Source organism: Saccostrea cucullata, unplaced genomic scaffold (genome assembly GCF_032062105.1).
Source record: "Saccostrea cucullata isolate Sc308-1 unplaced genomic scaffold, CSIRO_AGI_Scuc_v1 ctg5290, whole genome shotgun sequence".
NCBI classification, from domain to species: Eukaryota; Metazoa; Mollusca; class Bivalvia; order Ostreida; family Ostreidae; genus Saccostrea; species Saccostrea cuccullata.
Window position 1 is genome coordinate 86,620 of NW_026940586.1, and position 16,952 is coordinate 103,571.

Here is a 16,952-nt window from a genome sequence, read left to right on the forward strand (position 1 = left end):
TCGAATAAAGATGCCACCCAAAAAAAGATCTTGTAAATGAGTATTTGCAAAAAGTAAAAACCAGGCAGTGGATGAAACTTGTATAACGCAAGCAAGCGTTGCTCCGGAAAACAACACATCTTCTGATACTGGAGTAGCCAGTAAAAAGACCCGGCTTCAGCCCCTTTATACCCCTGTTTAACACCTGGATCTGTCTTGTCCGTATCTTTCACCCGCAACTCCCCCTAAACCACTCGATGAATTTTCATGAAATGTTCACACAACCTTTCTCATATAAAGTAGATGTGCCTTTATGATTGATTAAGCGAAGGGATTTTTTTTATTAGATGCGGCTAAACGTTTTTCTCTTTTTTTGGGGGGGGTTTTCTTTTTTTATTGTTTGTTATGTCTTTTAGTTTAGTTATTTGCCTGTTTCCGCTAAATTTTTCAGAAAATTACTCCAAATTGTATGAGGCTGTATACACAAATACATGATGTAATAATCAAAAATATGAAACCTGGGTCGTTCTAGTAAAATTGTCCGTACATGTTAATTTGTAAAAGATTTGAGATTTGGCATATGAGTAAATACATGTAGATTGGTCTTGGTTTTGTAGTTTCCTATACACTTCATGTTCTTATTTACTTTCACCTATCAATTTTTAGCTAGAGCGTCATTGATGTGTCTAAAATATTTTTTATCCGGTACATTGTTGTAAGAACGAAAGAGTAAAAGGGGCATTCAAATCTCAAAGTCCATTTTTAATTTGTTTTAATAACTTCAACTTTGAGAATGCAAAGCGTGCTATTGACAAATATTTACTATTTCTACACTCAAATTAATAAGCAAGCAATGACCAAATTATGTTTTAATGATAAGAAAATTGTAATAATCCATTGATTATTTCTGACTTTTTAACAATACTTTAGAACAGTCATTTTATCATCTTGTCCTGCCATGGAACAAACCCGACTGGGGAATTAAGGTAATGTTTTATATAAAGCCTCTTCTGTTTAGCGTCAAATGTGTCCATATTTCCACCCCTGGTAATCTGTAAATCATCCTAGTTAACACCATCTCTCCATGCCCCAGGAATTACCTGGTGCCTTTCGTCTTCCTTGTCAAGTAGAAGGTTCTGGTCCCCAGGGTATCTCATTCTCATGATGTTATGAAAGCACACGCAGGCTGAAGCTATGACGTGCACAGTTTCGGGCTCCTGATTCATGACTGATAGTAAGCATCTGAATCGATTTGCAAGAATACCAAACGCATTTTCAACAACTCTTCTACTTCTAGATAACCGATAGTTGAAAATCCTCTCGTCATAAACAAGACCTCGTCTAGAGAAAGGTTTCATTAGCCAGGTCTTCATACCAAAAGCATCGTCTGCGATAATATAGTAGTCAATGGGTTTATCATCACCGGGAAAAGGGGTCGCTGTTGGCAGTCCCATTAATCCTCTTTCAATCGCTTGTTTAAGATCACTCCGGTTCCAAATCTGGGCGTCCGAAAATCCACCTTGAGCGCCAATATTAACCCATCGGAACTTGTAGTCAGCGTCAACTAGAGCCATCAATACAATAGAGTGGTAACCTTTATAGTTATAATACAACGATCCTCCATTTTTTGGACACCTAATGGGTACATGTTTTCCGTCGAGAGCACCTAGCGTGTGGGGGAACTTCCACTTAGCCTCAAACTGTTTTGCTACATGTATAGCTTTCCACTGTTCAGGTTCCGTGGGTGTCAAGAGAACGTCTTCTGAATAAACAGACACTATGGCATCGCATACCTCTCTTACAATACCACAGATTGTATTGTGGGCAACTATGAAACCATACATCAGTGTGTGGTAGCTGTCCCCCGTAGCTAGGTACCTAGCTCAGAGTAATTGCTAGTCTCAAACCAGGGTCAATAGATTTCCTGTACCAAGTGTTGCGCTTGTTAATCTTTGGAGAAACCATGTGTAACACTTCTTGAAACATAAGAGGGTCCACTCGTACAAAATTCCTAAATGCAGATAGATCTTCTGCATACATCTCGGACATTAAGGCTTCATACTGGCAATGGATAGGTCTTCGGAGGAGCCAATCTCTCGTCCACCATATCCGCTGCCTTCGATCACGTCTCTAGTCTTGGATGGCCTGAATCATTGCCCTGGAATTTTGTGAAATGTCAATGTCTAGTTCTAGCATTTCCAAAGCAAGCATCAGTTGTTGATTATTCATGTTTGATAAAAATTTTGCTTCTGATGGTCAGACACACAGTTTTTATGGGGTTTATAAATTCAGCTGAATGACTGACATTAAAATGATAAGCATGGCAACGCCTCATATCCTAGAATTTTGCCTTGTGCCTTCGTACTCCGTACAGTGTCGCTATAAAACGTATAAAAACGTAATAAATCTTTAGATTCCTTTGTTATTCGTAATAAAACGTAATTGGTCCGTGTCGCACCGTAAAAATATCTTAGCAAACTCTTCTTATCCGTAGTAAATACGTACTAGAACCGTATAATCAAGTAGCTCTCCGTATCAAATCGAAACAATCCTTGACAAATTGATACATACGAATTACTACGGATTTATACGGAGTTAAAACGGACTTCTACGTTCTAAAACGGTTTAGTAAGTTTTACTAAGGAAGTACTACGGTGGTTTCATCCGTAGTGGAATTTTGAACATGTTCAAAAATTGTCGCAGCTATACAAGTATTGCTACGTTTGGATACGATAACAGAGGGAAAAGCCACGGGTCAATACATATCGCCACGAATGATACCGGATCGCTTCCGTAGCTAATCCGGCATTTAATCCGTGAATGTGTGACTGGGGCATAACACACGACGGAACGACGGACGACGACGGACGAAAACAGATAGCAATAGGTCACCTGAGTTACTCAGGTGACCTAAAAATTTGAATGTCATTGCGTTTTTTTTTTCTTTACTGATAAACAGATCGCAGAAAAAGACCGCATGTTTTGAAGATGGCATCTCTCATTTTTATTTTCTTACATGCATGTATGAGGCCAGCATTTGATGCTCAGAAGAGACCACATAATGTAGAACCCGAAATGTAAAAATTTGAAAATGTTGTAAATTTTGCATCCCCCCCCTCCCCCGTGTAAAGTAAAAATTTACAACATGATAAAAACACATCATGTGTTAAAAAAAATCAAAATTTAATATTTCCAGTTTATTACATTTTGCGTTTTTATCACACTTCGCGATGTAACAGACTATACCTACAATTTTTTTTAATCTAGAAATCCAGGATATACATGTACTGATAAATGTCAAAGCTAGGTTCTACACCGATGGAGGTATTAGAGAAAAAGATATCATTCTGATTTCTTAAACGTGTAAGGTAGAACGAATATCAGCAGAAAAGAGCGTTTTCAAGCTAGAGACCATTTTCTCTAAAGTTAATATCAAAGCAAAATATCATTATATGGAGAGACTAAGTTTCAGGTCTATCACCTATGGAAACATATTTAAGCACTATACGTAACCCGCATGATGAAAGTAAAAACAAAATTTTTTTAAAAAATTGAAATTATTTTTCTATACAAATGTCTTTAAACACCGAATCTTACTAAAATTAAGATATTATTTGTATAAAGTTGCAGATAAACAGCAGTAAATTTTTCATTACAAACAATTTATAAAATTCTGTAAACCAACTTTCATTCGCGACGACTTTATTTCGCGACCTAACGGGGGTAAACTAGTTGGAAACGATTAATTTTCGCGATCAGTTAGCGTTTTTTGTTCTGTTGTTAATATACACATAGACTTTAAGGACTGGTTCGTGGCAAGAAATTTTCGGGATGACGAGACTCTCGCGAAGTTATATCGCGAAAATTTCTCACACGCGAATAAAAGTTGGTTTTAAAGTAGTAAACTAGTATTCAGCTGATGAAGGGGCTGACGCTGAAACAGAGGAAGTATTCAAGCTCCAAAACTTCATAACATATTTTTATTTTTAAACAAGACAGATGCATTTTTGAAAAAAAGACTATATGCTAAACAAAGGCGCATGCAAAAATATGTGTTGAATTTTTCGATTTTATTTTACGCATGCCTAATAATTCTTATTTTTTCCTTTATGAATGAATAGAAGCATAAATGCATTTTGGCATGTAATAAACTATACAGTGGTAAGATTAATTTTTCAATAAACACCGTTCTCACAAAAGCTTTTACTATCATGTAAATTTTGAATTAACTAGGGGAGGTAAAATTTAATGTTGTAAATTTTGCATTTACCTCCCCCTAGTAAATTAAAACTTTACAACAAGATATAGTACTTCCAATTTCTTTTAATATTTAAGTTGTTGACATGCTTTAGTATAATCTGGTCTTTTTTATTTGACCCAAAATGTTTCTTTTTTGGGTTTTAATCAGGACTGTTGCAGGATAACAGAAGTGTGTTAGCTATACATTTCGTTTGAGGAAATCTCGCGATCGATGCTTTTGAAAAATGGCATACTGGTAAATAAAATACGACTAATTTCTGCAAATATACTAGCACAGCCAGTAAACATGGAACGTACTGAAAATTTTTAGTATCACTTAAAAGTCAGGATTTTTTTTCAATTAAATGCAGTGCTGCGCAGTTTTACGTTTGCTCTAAAGTTGCGGAATAAGGAATAAGGAGTTGGTCCTTACGTTGCGGGTTCGAATCCCACTGTGGGACTTGGAGACTGGTCCCTCGGATGAGAGACCATATTAATCGAGGTCTCGGTCGCATTATATGTAGGCACGAAAACGATCCCCACTGCTCATGGCTTTGAGTACCGAGTCTAAATATGCAGCTCTCCAGAACAAAATTTTCGTGGCGTTGCTATTTGAAGGAATATTCTCGCGGTGAATCACACAATCAAGCAAACAAAATAAAACGCAATACATTTTTACACTAACACACTCGATCAGAATATAATCCCAATCTAATCTCAACCTGAAATATTTAAGTTAAGATTTCTGGTGAAATGAAGAGACTGGGATAAAAGAAAATGCTTAAAAGTTGACACAAGTGGGCATGGGGCTCAAACCCACCCCCCCCCCCCCCCACCAAAAAAAAATTAATATTGATAAAAAAATATATTGACGAAGTTTGCAAAATTTGACTAATATATGGTCAAGCCTTTGTTTAGCTGTAATTTATTATGTGTATTTCATTAATATTATTAATGAACTTAATTAGTTCACAGAGGCACGATAGATTAAAGGTTTCGAGCTGTATATATACACATTAGGACTTTGCAATCCAATATATGACTTGTTTAAAATCATCACCACTAATTACATAACCCTAGAAAATAATTATGCCTTTAAGAAGGTCTATTTATTTCTAAAAGGCAGGTTTCATAAGAGCAAGATTTGACATCATGAATAATAAATTAAGAAATCGACGAATAAAATCAGCTTGAATCTTTGACTTTTAACTTCCTTGTCTATGAACCATTTTTGCAGATTCCTGTTTAGTTTTGATTAACAAAGGCGCTGAAACATTTTTTAGTTCCTTGATGGAATGCCAAAAGAATCAGATGTGAAGTGATTGATCGTAAAACATATCGCAACAGGTTAACTTTTTATTTTCATTATGGAATACTGAGCAGTAAACTTTCTGAAGTGTTTTTTTTTAATAATTAATTATGAAATATGAATATTTAGTGCTTATCCATCAATTACAAATATTCTAAAATGTCACCTCGCGTATTCTTAATCATTGTAGATCTATGCATCAATTTTAAAAAAAATCAAGCTTTCTGGGTTTTTTTTTCACGTTGGATATTTTTTGCAAATAAGGTATTAATTTGTAAAAGAATTATGTGTGAGGTTTTTTTTTTTACCCCAAAAGCATTATTATAAAATTCCCCCTGGTAACATCAATTTAGCATTGTTAGAAATTATATGCATTTTGAAAAAAAAAATAAAGTTAATTGCATTTTTTATTTCATTACATGTACAAATAAAATCCAAATATTATTTAACAATTGTTATTTCCATTCTTTCGTCGACACGATATATCCTGGTGAGCTTGAAATAAAAGACACTACAAAGTCTGATACGTCAGTCTTTTATTGGATCTTTTACTTTAAAAAGACGTTAATGGTAATCTAACAACAAAGCTTTATGATAATAAATGTGATTAACTTTTCAACTTATGCAGCAATATACCCTTATCACCTGCATACGGGGGAGTCTATCTTTCAGCCGATTCAATGCACTAGGACATGCTCTACATATGAAAAAAATATTGACAAACAAGTTGATGAAACAAGAATATCAGCAGTCTCGTTTAAAGTCTTCATTTTCGTTAGTTATATGGTCGATACAATGACCTTGTCAGCAAATACAATTAAGGATGACGTTTACTCAGATTTCAGAAAACATAAAGGAAATTTTATAAAGTATAATATGTTAAAATCAAAAATTGTTCTAAATGGATAAAATTACAAAGTTTAAACTCAATATCAATTTAAAATTTCATATTTTATTATTTGAAGAAAATATACAGGAACAAAAGTCAGTGTATGGTAATGCAGAGGAAATTCGAACTAAATTTTTAATTTTTCATTTTTGTCAAAATCTTTTATTTCTTGCAATATTTATCACCATTTAAAGGTTACCTGTATTTTTAGACATCATTTTGCAAATTTTATATGTCTTAAAGCTCATAAGTTATTCAAATAATTTGAATGCTTTTTAATAAAGAAATTCAAAAATGTGAACAAAAACCATTCAAGGCAACATATCTCAATAATTTGATCATTGACCCCATATAATGTTAATACCATGAGAATTACGGCAACAAAGGTAATATGAGGCTATAAATAATTTAGAGTTCTTATCAGTCAGATCTTTTAAATATTCAATTAAAAATGGGGGAAAATATAAATATGACAGAGGAAATTCGAACTTTAATAATTATCAAGTTTATGGCCAAAACGTTAATCATTTCTTTATATGAAGCAACACTGTTCCATTGCTATAATATTTCATTATTCAAAGAGTTTTGTTGCTTGTAATATTTTATGAGTGAAGAAAAAATTGGTCATAGAGTGAAAAATTGAGGTATTTCCCGAGAAATACTCAGGGGTCACTAGCATGAAAAGTAGGTCGTTGACCTAGTTTTTTGAATTTGAAATTTAACACAAGAATTATATGTGTACAATGTGCAATAGGTGGTTTTTTGTTCTTATCAGTGGAAGTTTTAGTCATCTGAGTAAAGGTATACCTTAAGTTAAATGCTACCTGACGTTTTCCATTCTAATTTTAGGCCATTACACACCGCATTGTTGAAGGATTTTCCCGTTATTTCCTGATCATGACAAGGAGCACACGGCCAGTGTGACCGATTGGCAAGGTATGCTCACTTCCCCATGACACCTGATCCCAGCTCTGATGTTTTAAAGGTCAGTGTTTGCTCTGCTCCTAATTTGTAATGTTTGAGCATACCTACTCTTTGTTATCTCCACATATTTTCATTTGGGTTTCCGATCATTTTTGCAATTCATATGCTTACTGTAGATTCCTAAATATACGCAAGGAATTAATTTCCGTGTAATTTCGCGAGAAACATAAGTCGCGAATTAATATTATTTGCTTTTTTAATGGTGTTTAAATCCATGTAAATTCTGTTGATCAACCGCCCCATTCGCGAATTATTATTCTCGCGATTTGACGTTAAAGAGCCATTTCGTGATAATAAGTACTCGCGAAAAATAAGGAATCTACAGTAATTTGCATTTGCGTGTTCTGTTTTGAGGATGAGTAAAAAACAAAGTTAATTGATTAAATTCAAACTTGTTAAACAATGTAATTAAAAGCAACTGAAGAAAGTTCCAGAACAGAAACAATACTTTAACAGATGCATGTTAGGCAAATCTAAAGGATTGCGAGCACGTTGCTGTTTATGTTTTTGTTAATTGATATTCCTAACAATAATGAGATCATTTCGAATGACGAGCTTTTCATGCAAATCAGGAATGTTTTTACACTCTCTTTCTAAATGCGTCACTTTAATTTAAGGTATTAAATAATATGTTCAGGTAATAAACAAACTTAAGACGTACCTGTCATTATTACACGACAAAGATCAAGAGATACACATACATCACACCCAAAAAAAGTTCACAAGGTAAAGAGAAACTCGTGTATTCAATTATCATCATAATGTCAAAGTCTTTTTATATAGAGAGAGAGCAATTCAATGTAAAATGTTTATATTTAAAGGACTTTAATTCAATTTTTTTAATCTGTTATATAATCATTATTAATATTATATCGTGATGAGACTAAATTCAATTCAATTGCAATTTTTATCTGCATATTTTTGCTAAATACAGTAATTTCAAATACTTTTTTTCAAAATTAAACTGTAAAAATTATATTATTATTATTAAACGGAGGCTTTATTCAGAATTTATAATTCTTATCCGAATACACTATTTTTTTTTTAAAGAAGTTTAATTTTACTGTGGAATTTACTGAATGGCTTACTTGCAATAGATTGAATTTTTACATACATGTAACAGTATTTTTCATTACACCAATTAAAAAGCAGTCTTCTAAAACATCATTGGTTATAATTTAAATTAATATTAATAGTCAAAAAAAAAAAAATTGTGAAAACCTTTAAAAACATAGATGATTGAAATATCTTGAAGGAAAAAACATTACTTTTACCTTATTATTTTGTTTTTAATTTGAGAAATAATTTAATTTAGTCGTTCTTATTACATTGATAATATGGTGATAACAAACAGTCAATGAACTAAAGTCAAATTGAAACAAGACAAATGTGAAGCAGAGCAAACACGGAACTCTAATGGCTTCAGAGATGGGATCAGGTGCCATAGAGGAGTACAATCCAATCGTCCCCTCTCTATCGGCAACCACCACAGTGTGCTCCTTGTCATGAACAGGAACATGGGGGAAAGCTTGAGCTCATTATTGTGACAAAGTCCATGTGTATTTTATACATGTGCAAATAAATTAAATTAAACACTCATGAACGGCTAACAATTACACAAATTAGTGTACACGAATCAATATCACGAGAGGACATTACCAGAAGACTATCTTGTCTACTTTGTAACTAAATGCGACAGAATTGTTTCTTCAAATCACAAAAGTGAAACGGCATATTGAATTATTTTTAGAGTATTAGCAGCAATTAGTAAAGATGTTTAATTACGAAGTTCTGACTCCATTTACACTCGATGTTAATAATTATTATTGTAAATATGGAATCAAAAAGAACAGTTTTAACCCATATATATATATACATTGTATATATTGATAATTGTTGTAATGAAATTTGCTCCTTTCAGGCCAAAAAAGGGTTCAGGTGATCTAGATGACATGCAAAATCCAAAGGAAGAGAACTCAAGGTCAAAAATCCATTTAAACAATGAATCAGGAACAGAACAAATACGGACTGCTGAAACATCAGAAGTGGGATCAGGTGCCTTGGAGGAGTGAGCATCCTCTGCCGACCTGTCATACCAACTGCGTGCTCCTTTTCATGATCGGGGAAATAACAGAAAAATCCGTCGACGATTCATTGTGTCAATAATGGCCTAACTATTAGTATGAAAAACATCTGTCAGCATTTGACTATATTTGATAGAATGCATTTGTTTATGAGGTTATCGTATCGACCATAGAACTTACGAAATATTGACTTTAAAAGGAAACTATTGATGTTTTCGTTTCATCAACTTGAGCGTCTTTCAGCACAATTCGGCATTTTAAATGTATTCCAAATGTACCCTTGGTTACCACTTACTTAGAGATATATTCCAAACAGTTTCTTTACAGTACAAGTGGCAACAAGGTGTCATGTTTTCGTGAAAATGGTTTTTTTGCTTTTCCTTGTTTTTATTAAGGCTCAGTAAAGATTTAAAGAAGCTGAAAATCTCAATTTTTAAAAAACTTTTACGGCCGTTACCATGGCAACCAAGTCACATAGCAAAAAAATTTTATTTCATATATGTTTCTGGTGTCAAGCACTATAGAATGGGTGAAGTTTCATCAAAATCGGTGACCATGCATGGCAACGAAGTTTAAGTGGTTACAGAGAATGATTAAAACCCGTATGCAGGCGATAGGGATGTATTGCTGCATAAGAAGGGGGAGTTGACGATTGAAAAGTTAAAATCATCACGTAAATCTTTGAAAGTGAAGTTATCTTTTGATATTAAGCTATTTTGAGGATGGGTTGGGGTGGGGAATTTCAACCTAAATACTGATCTAGAAAATACAAAATAATAGACAACCTTTAAGATTTATTCTTTTTTTTAGATGTGATTTGATGAAAGTAAAAAATGCTCATTGAGCTTTTTTCCTGGCCAACATATACATGTACTGTTCCACGTCCCGATGTAGGATTCAAATCAACGACTTAAGGATCCACTGGAGATAATCAAAATACTGTACCGAGCTGGCAACTTCTGTGGTAAATAGTAACCGTTACTAGTAATTCAAACCAACATTTTTAACTTCTAAGAAGAAAGAATTTAAAATTTGGCGCAGAAAACTTGAAATAAATTCAATTGAAAGTATATTATTGCCCAAAACTAACACAACCTTTAACTACAATGTCATATATATATCATTGCTAAATATCAAATAGAGTATTTTATGGCGAGCGCAGCCATCGGCCACGCGCCAGTGATATAACACTCAAGGGTCGGATATCCCATCCCGCAGGAGCACATAATTGGTATGTGATAAAGTTATTATGTATATAACACCCACACAAATTCCAATGGTGTCATCAAGTGAATACTACATTTCCTGTCCTAGGTGTTAAACAAATAGAGCAATTATCAGATGTACAATAATTAGACATTTCCTTTCTAGGAATCTAGGGATCCATCATTTAATAGGTAACCTTTTTCTGGAAAGGAAGGACGCAGGCATGTAGCAACGGGGGGGGGGAGGGCTGGTCCCCCACTTTTCCCCCAATATTACTTTTACTATTTGAAATGTGTAAATAATGGCCTAACAATTAGTATGAAAAACATCTGTCAGCATTTGACTATATTTGATAGAATGCATTTGCTTATGAGGTTATCGTATTGACCATAGAACTTACGAAATAATGACTTTAAAGAAAACTATTGATGTTTTCGTTTTATCAACTTATTTGTTAATGAATTGACTCGTTTTAAAAAAAATGTTCATACGAACAACATGATCTTGCCTATCGAATGAACTCAGAGAATGAAAACCCGTATGCATGCGATAGGGATGTATTGCTACATAAGTAGGGGGAGTTGATGATTGAAAACTTTTAAAGTCATCACGTTAATCTGTGAAAGTGAAGTTATCTTTTGATATCAAGCTATTTTGAGGATGGGTTGGGGTGGGGAATTTCAACCTAAATACTGATCTACAAAATACAAAATAATAGACAACCTTTAAGATTTTTTTTTTAAATGTGATTTTATGAAAGTCAAAAATGCTCATTGAGCTTTTTCCTGCCAACACATACTGCTCCACGTCCCGATGTAGGATTCAAATCAACGACATAAGGATCCGCTGGAGATAATCAAAATACTGTATCGAACTGGCAACTTCTGTGGTAAATAGTAACCGTATTAATTCAAACCAACATTTTTAACTTCTAATTAAATTCAATTGAAAGTATATCAATGCCCAAAACTAACACAACCTTTACCCCCAATGTTATATATCACTGCTAAATATCAAGAGAGTATTTTATGGCGAGCGCAGCCATCGACCACGCGTCGGTGATATAACACTCAAGGGTCGGATATCCCATCCCCCAGGAGCACATAATTGGTATGTGATAAAGTTATTATGTATATAACACGCACACAAAGTCCAATGATGTCATCAAGTAAATACTACATTTCCTGTCCTAGGTGTTAAACAAATAGAGCAATTATCAGATGTACAATAATTAGGCGTTTCCATTCTAGGAATCTAGAGATCCATCAGTTAATACATGTAATAGGTAACCTTTTTCTGGAAAGGAAGGACGCAGGCACGTAGCAACGGGGGGGGGCACTTTTTTCCCCAATATTACTTTAACTATGTAAAATGTTTATTGAAAGGCTGGTTGCCCCCCCCCCCCCACCCACTATATACTACATGTAATTGATATCAGTGAAATGTAGTATTGAATGCAAAAAATAGTTCTGAAACACACACCCCTCCACGAAATAGGATTTTGGAGTTACGGAAATTCAATTTCCCTTTTTTTTTCTTTTTGCTTGTCATCTTTTTTCAGGTAAGTCAAATTTTTTTTTTCTCTGGCTAGCCCCCCACTTTCAAAAACGATGCTACGTGACTGGGGCGTGTCCCCATATAGATGCTTAGCCTCATTCATAATTTGAAAGGTCCTTCCAGCTGCTTATTAGGTGAGGGCCCAACAGTATTATTCACAATTCACAGTGTATAGATACTGTGCGGAGATCATTCTGTATTAAAATTTATTTTAAAAAGTTACATAGGGTAGATAATAGCGTTTCATAGTGTTATGATATATATTATATGTTCACATTTTTGCATATGTTTTTATAACCCATAAAAGGCTTCAATTTTTTTTACCCTTACCCGACACACAGGGCCATTGAGCAATGAAGGGCTCATTATCGTGCCAACGCCTGCCACTAAGACACAGGACCTAGGTTTTTAAGGTCTCATTCGAATGACCTGCAACATTCAAAGTGCCAAGCGCATGGAGAAGAAACGGTTACGACTTAGGTGAGTCGCTGCCGAGGTTCGAATTCATGACCTTCCCATCCCGCAACGAGCACTATACCGACTGTGCTATACCGTGATTTTGTATGAATTTCAAAATAAAATTAAATTAAATCACAGTTGCACCTTTTATTGTATTTTAAGGTGTCATCTTTTATCCGTCGTCGTTTGTCAACATTTTTGCATCTTTTTGTTTTGAACAACTGTCATGCTGTACCATTTTCAAAAGGGAATTGTGAAATATAAATGCTTCGCGACGATTAATATTCGCGAGTTAAAGTTGGCTGCGTAGCCCGCGGATATATATTTCTTTTTTATATATAGGAATGAAGCTTATTTCAACGCGAAGCGGTTTATAAAAAAGCGTAAACTGCCCCAAGTTATGTTATATCGTATAACATAAGTTGAAATAAGCTTCATTCCTTATAATATAATTTCAATGTACACAATGAGACAATTTTTCCGTTTTTTCCTTCGAAAAAAGGCTTCAAATATCGCATATTTTAAAAGTTAACGTCAAGCGGAGTAATACGTTTTTGACGTAACTCATTGTGACGTAGGCAAGTTATGTTATACAAAATGGATAAAACCGTTTAACCAATCAAATGACGTGTTACAACTGAAATTAAATTATTCTTTTTTAAACCTCATTTGCAAGTGATTAGGGTATATTGCTGCATATCAAACGAAGCTGAAGATTGAAAAAAAGTCATCACGTTTATCATAAAACGTGGTTGTTAGGTTACTACCGACGTCTTTTTTTTAATTAAAATATCCAAATATGTATGAAACAGATGTTACATAATTAGTATGCTTTCATTTAAATTTCACGTAAATTGCTCCCTAAGCTATTATCTTTGTATTGTGAATTGCAAAAAAATATCAAATAATATTTGCATTAAAAAAAAATTGCAATAAAGAGTCTGTCACCTTTTTTTATTCATTTATTTAATTTGTTATAGACGATAATGACAAACTAATAACTAAATTGTATGACAAACAGGATAGCTTTTAAATCAGGTTTTCAATCGTTATATTTTCAATTTTTTATGCGACAATATGCTAATATTCCTGCATATTATTACCAGAATGTCACAGTCAGCAGGGGATATTTGCCCCCCTCCCCCCCCCCCCCCCCCCCCCCCCCCCACACACACACACACACTTAATTGTTACCTGATTCTCCCTTTGGTCTTTCCAGTAAATAAACCGAAAAAAGACTAGAGTCACAATTTTTATTCTGAATATCTTGAGTTTTATTTCACATGTGCATATATGTATAGTATTCAATTCAAACATAGAAGATGGAAATTTTTAATGTTGTAGTTTTATGGTCTTGAGGTCAGGGGATTCGTGTTTTGCCCTATTCTCGATTTGTCTTGTTATCTGGGTTTATCGTTGCTGCTCCATTGCCTTTAATATTGTCAGGTATTCCTGCAGATACTGTGTATATTAAACCATCTTCTCTTGAATTTTTCTACTGAAAAATAAATAAAATTTATTTATATTTTTTAGACAATTTTTCCATCCTCAAAAATGAGGTCAATATATATATGTATTCATATTTTTAAAAATCTTACTTATGAAAGCTTTTTTAAAATATTTTATTGACGACAAAGTTGGCTCTACCAAAACAGTTTCTTGAGTATTGTAATAAGTCTCTCAAATAATCCCCCCTCCCCTTAAAAAGGCAAAAATATCGGTAAATCCTTTTTTATATAGTTTATTTTCAAAAACAAATTAATAAGAACTTTAAAAAGTATAAACTCTCAAAGATCATTGAAAAAACAACAGCAGCTAATTTTACAGGTTACTACATTTAGGATCTACGAGAGATAAACGTTTGTATGATATATATATCACTGTATATCACTGAGATTATTGTTTATTTGTTTTGTTTATTAAATTATGCTACTATTTCACAAACACTGTTCCATGGCATAACACTATAATAATAATAATGATAATAATAACCAAAGGCTAGAAAAACAATAAATTACAGTTATGAAAAGTCTATTAAGACTAACATTTAAAAAAAAATCATCGCAAATTTTCTGCATAATTGATGAAATAAGCATTCATAATACAATACATAGGTTTGAAAACTTTTATTTATATTAAAAAATATTTGTTAAAATTGAAATTTTTCTTATACATTTAGTTATATTAATAACCCATCATAAAATTTTTTACCTGTCCAGTAGTTTGAAAGTGAAAACTCCTCTAAATTCCCCTAAAGGATATAAATATCGCTGTACATATTTAGTGCAAACACTGATGTCAATATAACTAACAAGTCTTAAAAGCGATGTTAATTACCCCTCTTAAAAAAGACCACAGTCATTATCACTCATTTTCAATACGTTGTGACAGTTGAAGACGGTTTTGCTATTTGCCCCCTTTGCAATTGTGATTTTTAATACCTGTTTTAAAGCGTGTTTTCGTTGTAGATTTAAAGATCTTCATATTCAATGTCACAAAACTGGAGAACGTTGGGGAGCAAAGAAGAAAAACAAGCCCCATATACTGTTCAATCATTTTAATTTCTGCGGGTCATTAATGGTGTACAGTGCATTAGCAAAATTCGGATGTAATTTCTTGTAAAAAACATATATCACAAATATTTAGTTAATAAATAAATATATCTACTAAATAATTTTTTGGGGTATATGAGTTCGTGTGATATTTTTCACCTCCTGCTTGAAGATGGATACAAAGTCATTTTACATGAAAACCTTCGAACAAACCAGGCGGCTTGGGGTCAATTACTTGTAAATGTAATTAATTACTTTCAAATACATTGATAATTTTCTCAATTACTTGCAATTACAATTACAGTGATTTTTTCAAAAATGTAATTAATTACTTTCAATTACAAAATTTTGACATAAAAAACAAAAATTAAATACATTTCAATTACTTGAGTTATATTTTTATGAAAAAAATAATACAGATTTTTCTTTAAATAATTTTTTTTCTATTGTGAACTTTCAATTTATTCAGTCCCTTTTGTTCTTGAGTATGAGAGGGGTTCACACCTGGACAATTAGACCTTTATCTAATGCCTTTGGCCGTGTGACACATTGTATTTTTATAAACAAATTAAACATTATGAGACATTAATAATTGTACAAACAGAAGCCCATGATACACCAGTATGGTGTATGGCAAGATCTTTTTTGTTACTCTCTCAAATCCATATTTTTGAAGAAAATAAATAATATTTCTCACAAATCCAATGAATAGAGTACAGGTAAATTTAAAAGGGGATGTAGTTAGTCTAATTACTGTGAAAACAAATTAACTATCTAAACAATCATTGTTATTTGCAAGTGAGAATAGGTAGAATTGAAATTTCTTAAAAATGGGAATAGGTAGTATAAACCTAATAGTATAAAAACTGTGTATCAGTATAAAATTTCATTTTGAAAAAAGTAATTGAAATATAATTGAAAATACATGACCTTTTTTGAAATGTATTTAAGTACATTCAATTACTTGTAATTGAAGGCTTGCTCAAATACAAATTTCTTCCAATTACTTTGAAAAATGTAATTAATTATGCTCAATTACAATTACTTTATTCAAAAACAATACTAATTTATTAAAAAATAAAATTTATGATCTGCGGTTTATTCTAAAGATAGAAAAAATGATGCTAACCAGATATTTTAAAATTCATCGATGTATCTACATTACGGTTTTAATTTTTAAAACATTTTTAAGTCCCTTATTTCCATATATGTATAGTAACAGCGATTGCAATGCACGTAATCTGCATCTTTTTGATTTTTTTAAATGTAGTTGACAAAATGTTTACTCTCAAACTAAAATGAAGAAATTATAAGACGTTTTTGAGACATTGATTACTATAGTAATACCCCGCTCTGATGAGAATATACACTATCATATTAATATACACAACAGCCAGAAACACAGATAAAGAGGAAGTTAACATCAGACTCGTACAAAAATTAATTCCATCAATGGCATGCCCCTCTGAAAAGAGTGTGCTAAAATTTCAAGCATCTGCAGTGAGTAATTGCTGAGAAAACTGCAACAAGAATTGTTATGTATGGTACAGACAGACGCACAGATAAGCAGGGAGTTGACAACAGATTTTAAAAAAAATAAATCCCACTACAAGGCATGCCTTAACAAAGAGTGTGCTAAAATTTCAAGCATCTGTCATGAGTAGTTCATCAGAAAACTGCGTCGAAAATTTGTT

At 32.9% G+C, this 16,952-nt stretch overlaps 1 protein-coding gene across 1 annotated transcript; it reads right to left on the reverse strand.

Annotated features, from left to right (window-relative positions):
- Positions 1 to 587: 587 nt before the first annotated feature.
- LOC134255661 (putative nuclease HARBI1) lies at positions 588 to 2,251 on the reverse strand. The gene has a single exon (XM_062738184.1). It carries the CDS (start codon positions 1,821 to 1,823, stop codon positions 1,044 to 1,046), a length of 780 nt encoding a protein of 259 aa, XP_062594168.1. The 5' UTR covers positions 1,824 to 2,251; the 3' UTR covers positions 588 to 1,043.
- Between the last annotated feature and the right edge of the window lie 14,701 nt (positions 2,252 to 16,952).

What these genes read in the sequence shown, in the direction of transcription:
- LOC134255661 (XM_062738184.1), bottom strand. Translation starts at nt 1,823, where the DNA reads ATGTATGGTTTCATAGTTGCCCACAATACAATCTGTGGTATTGTAAGA.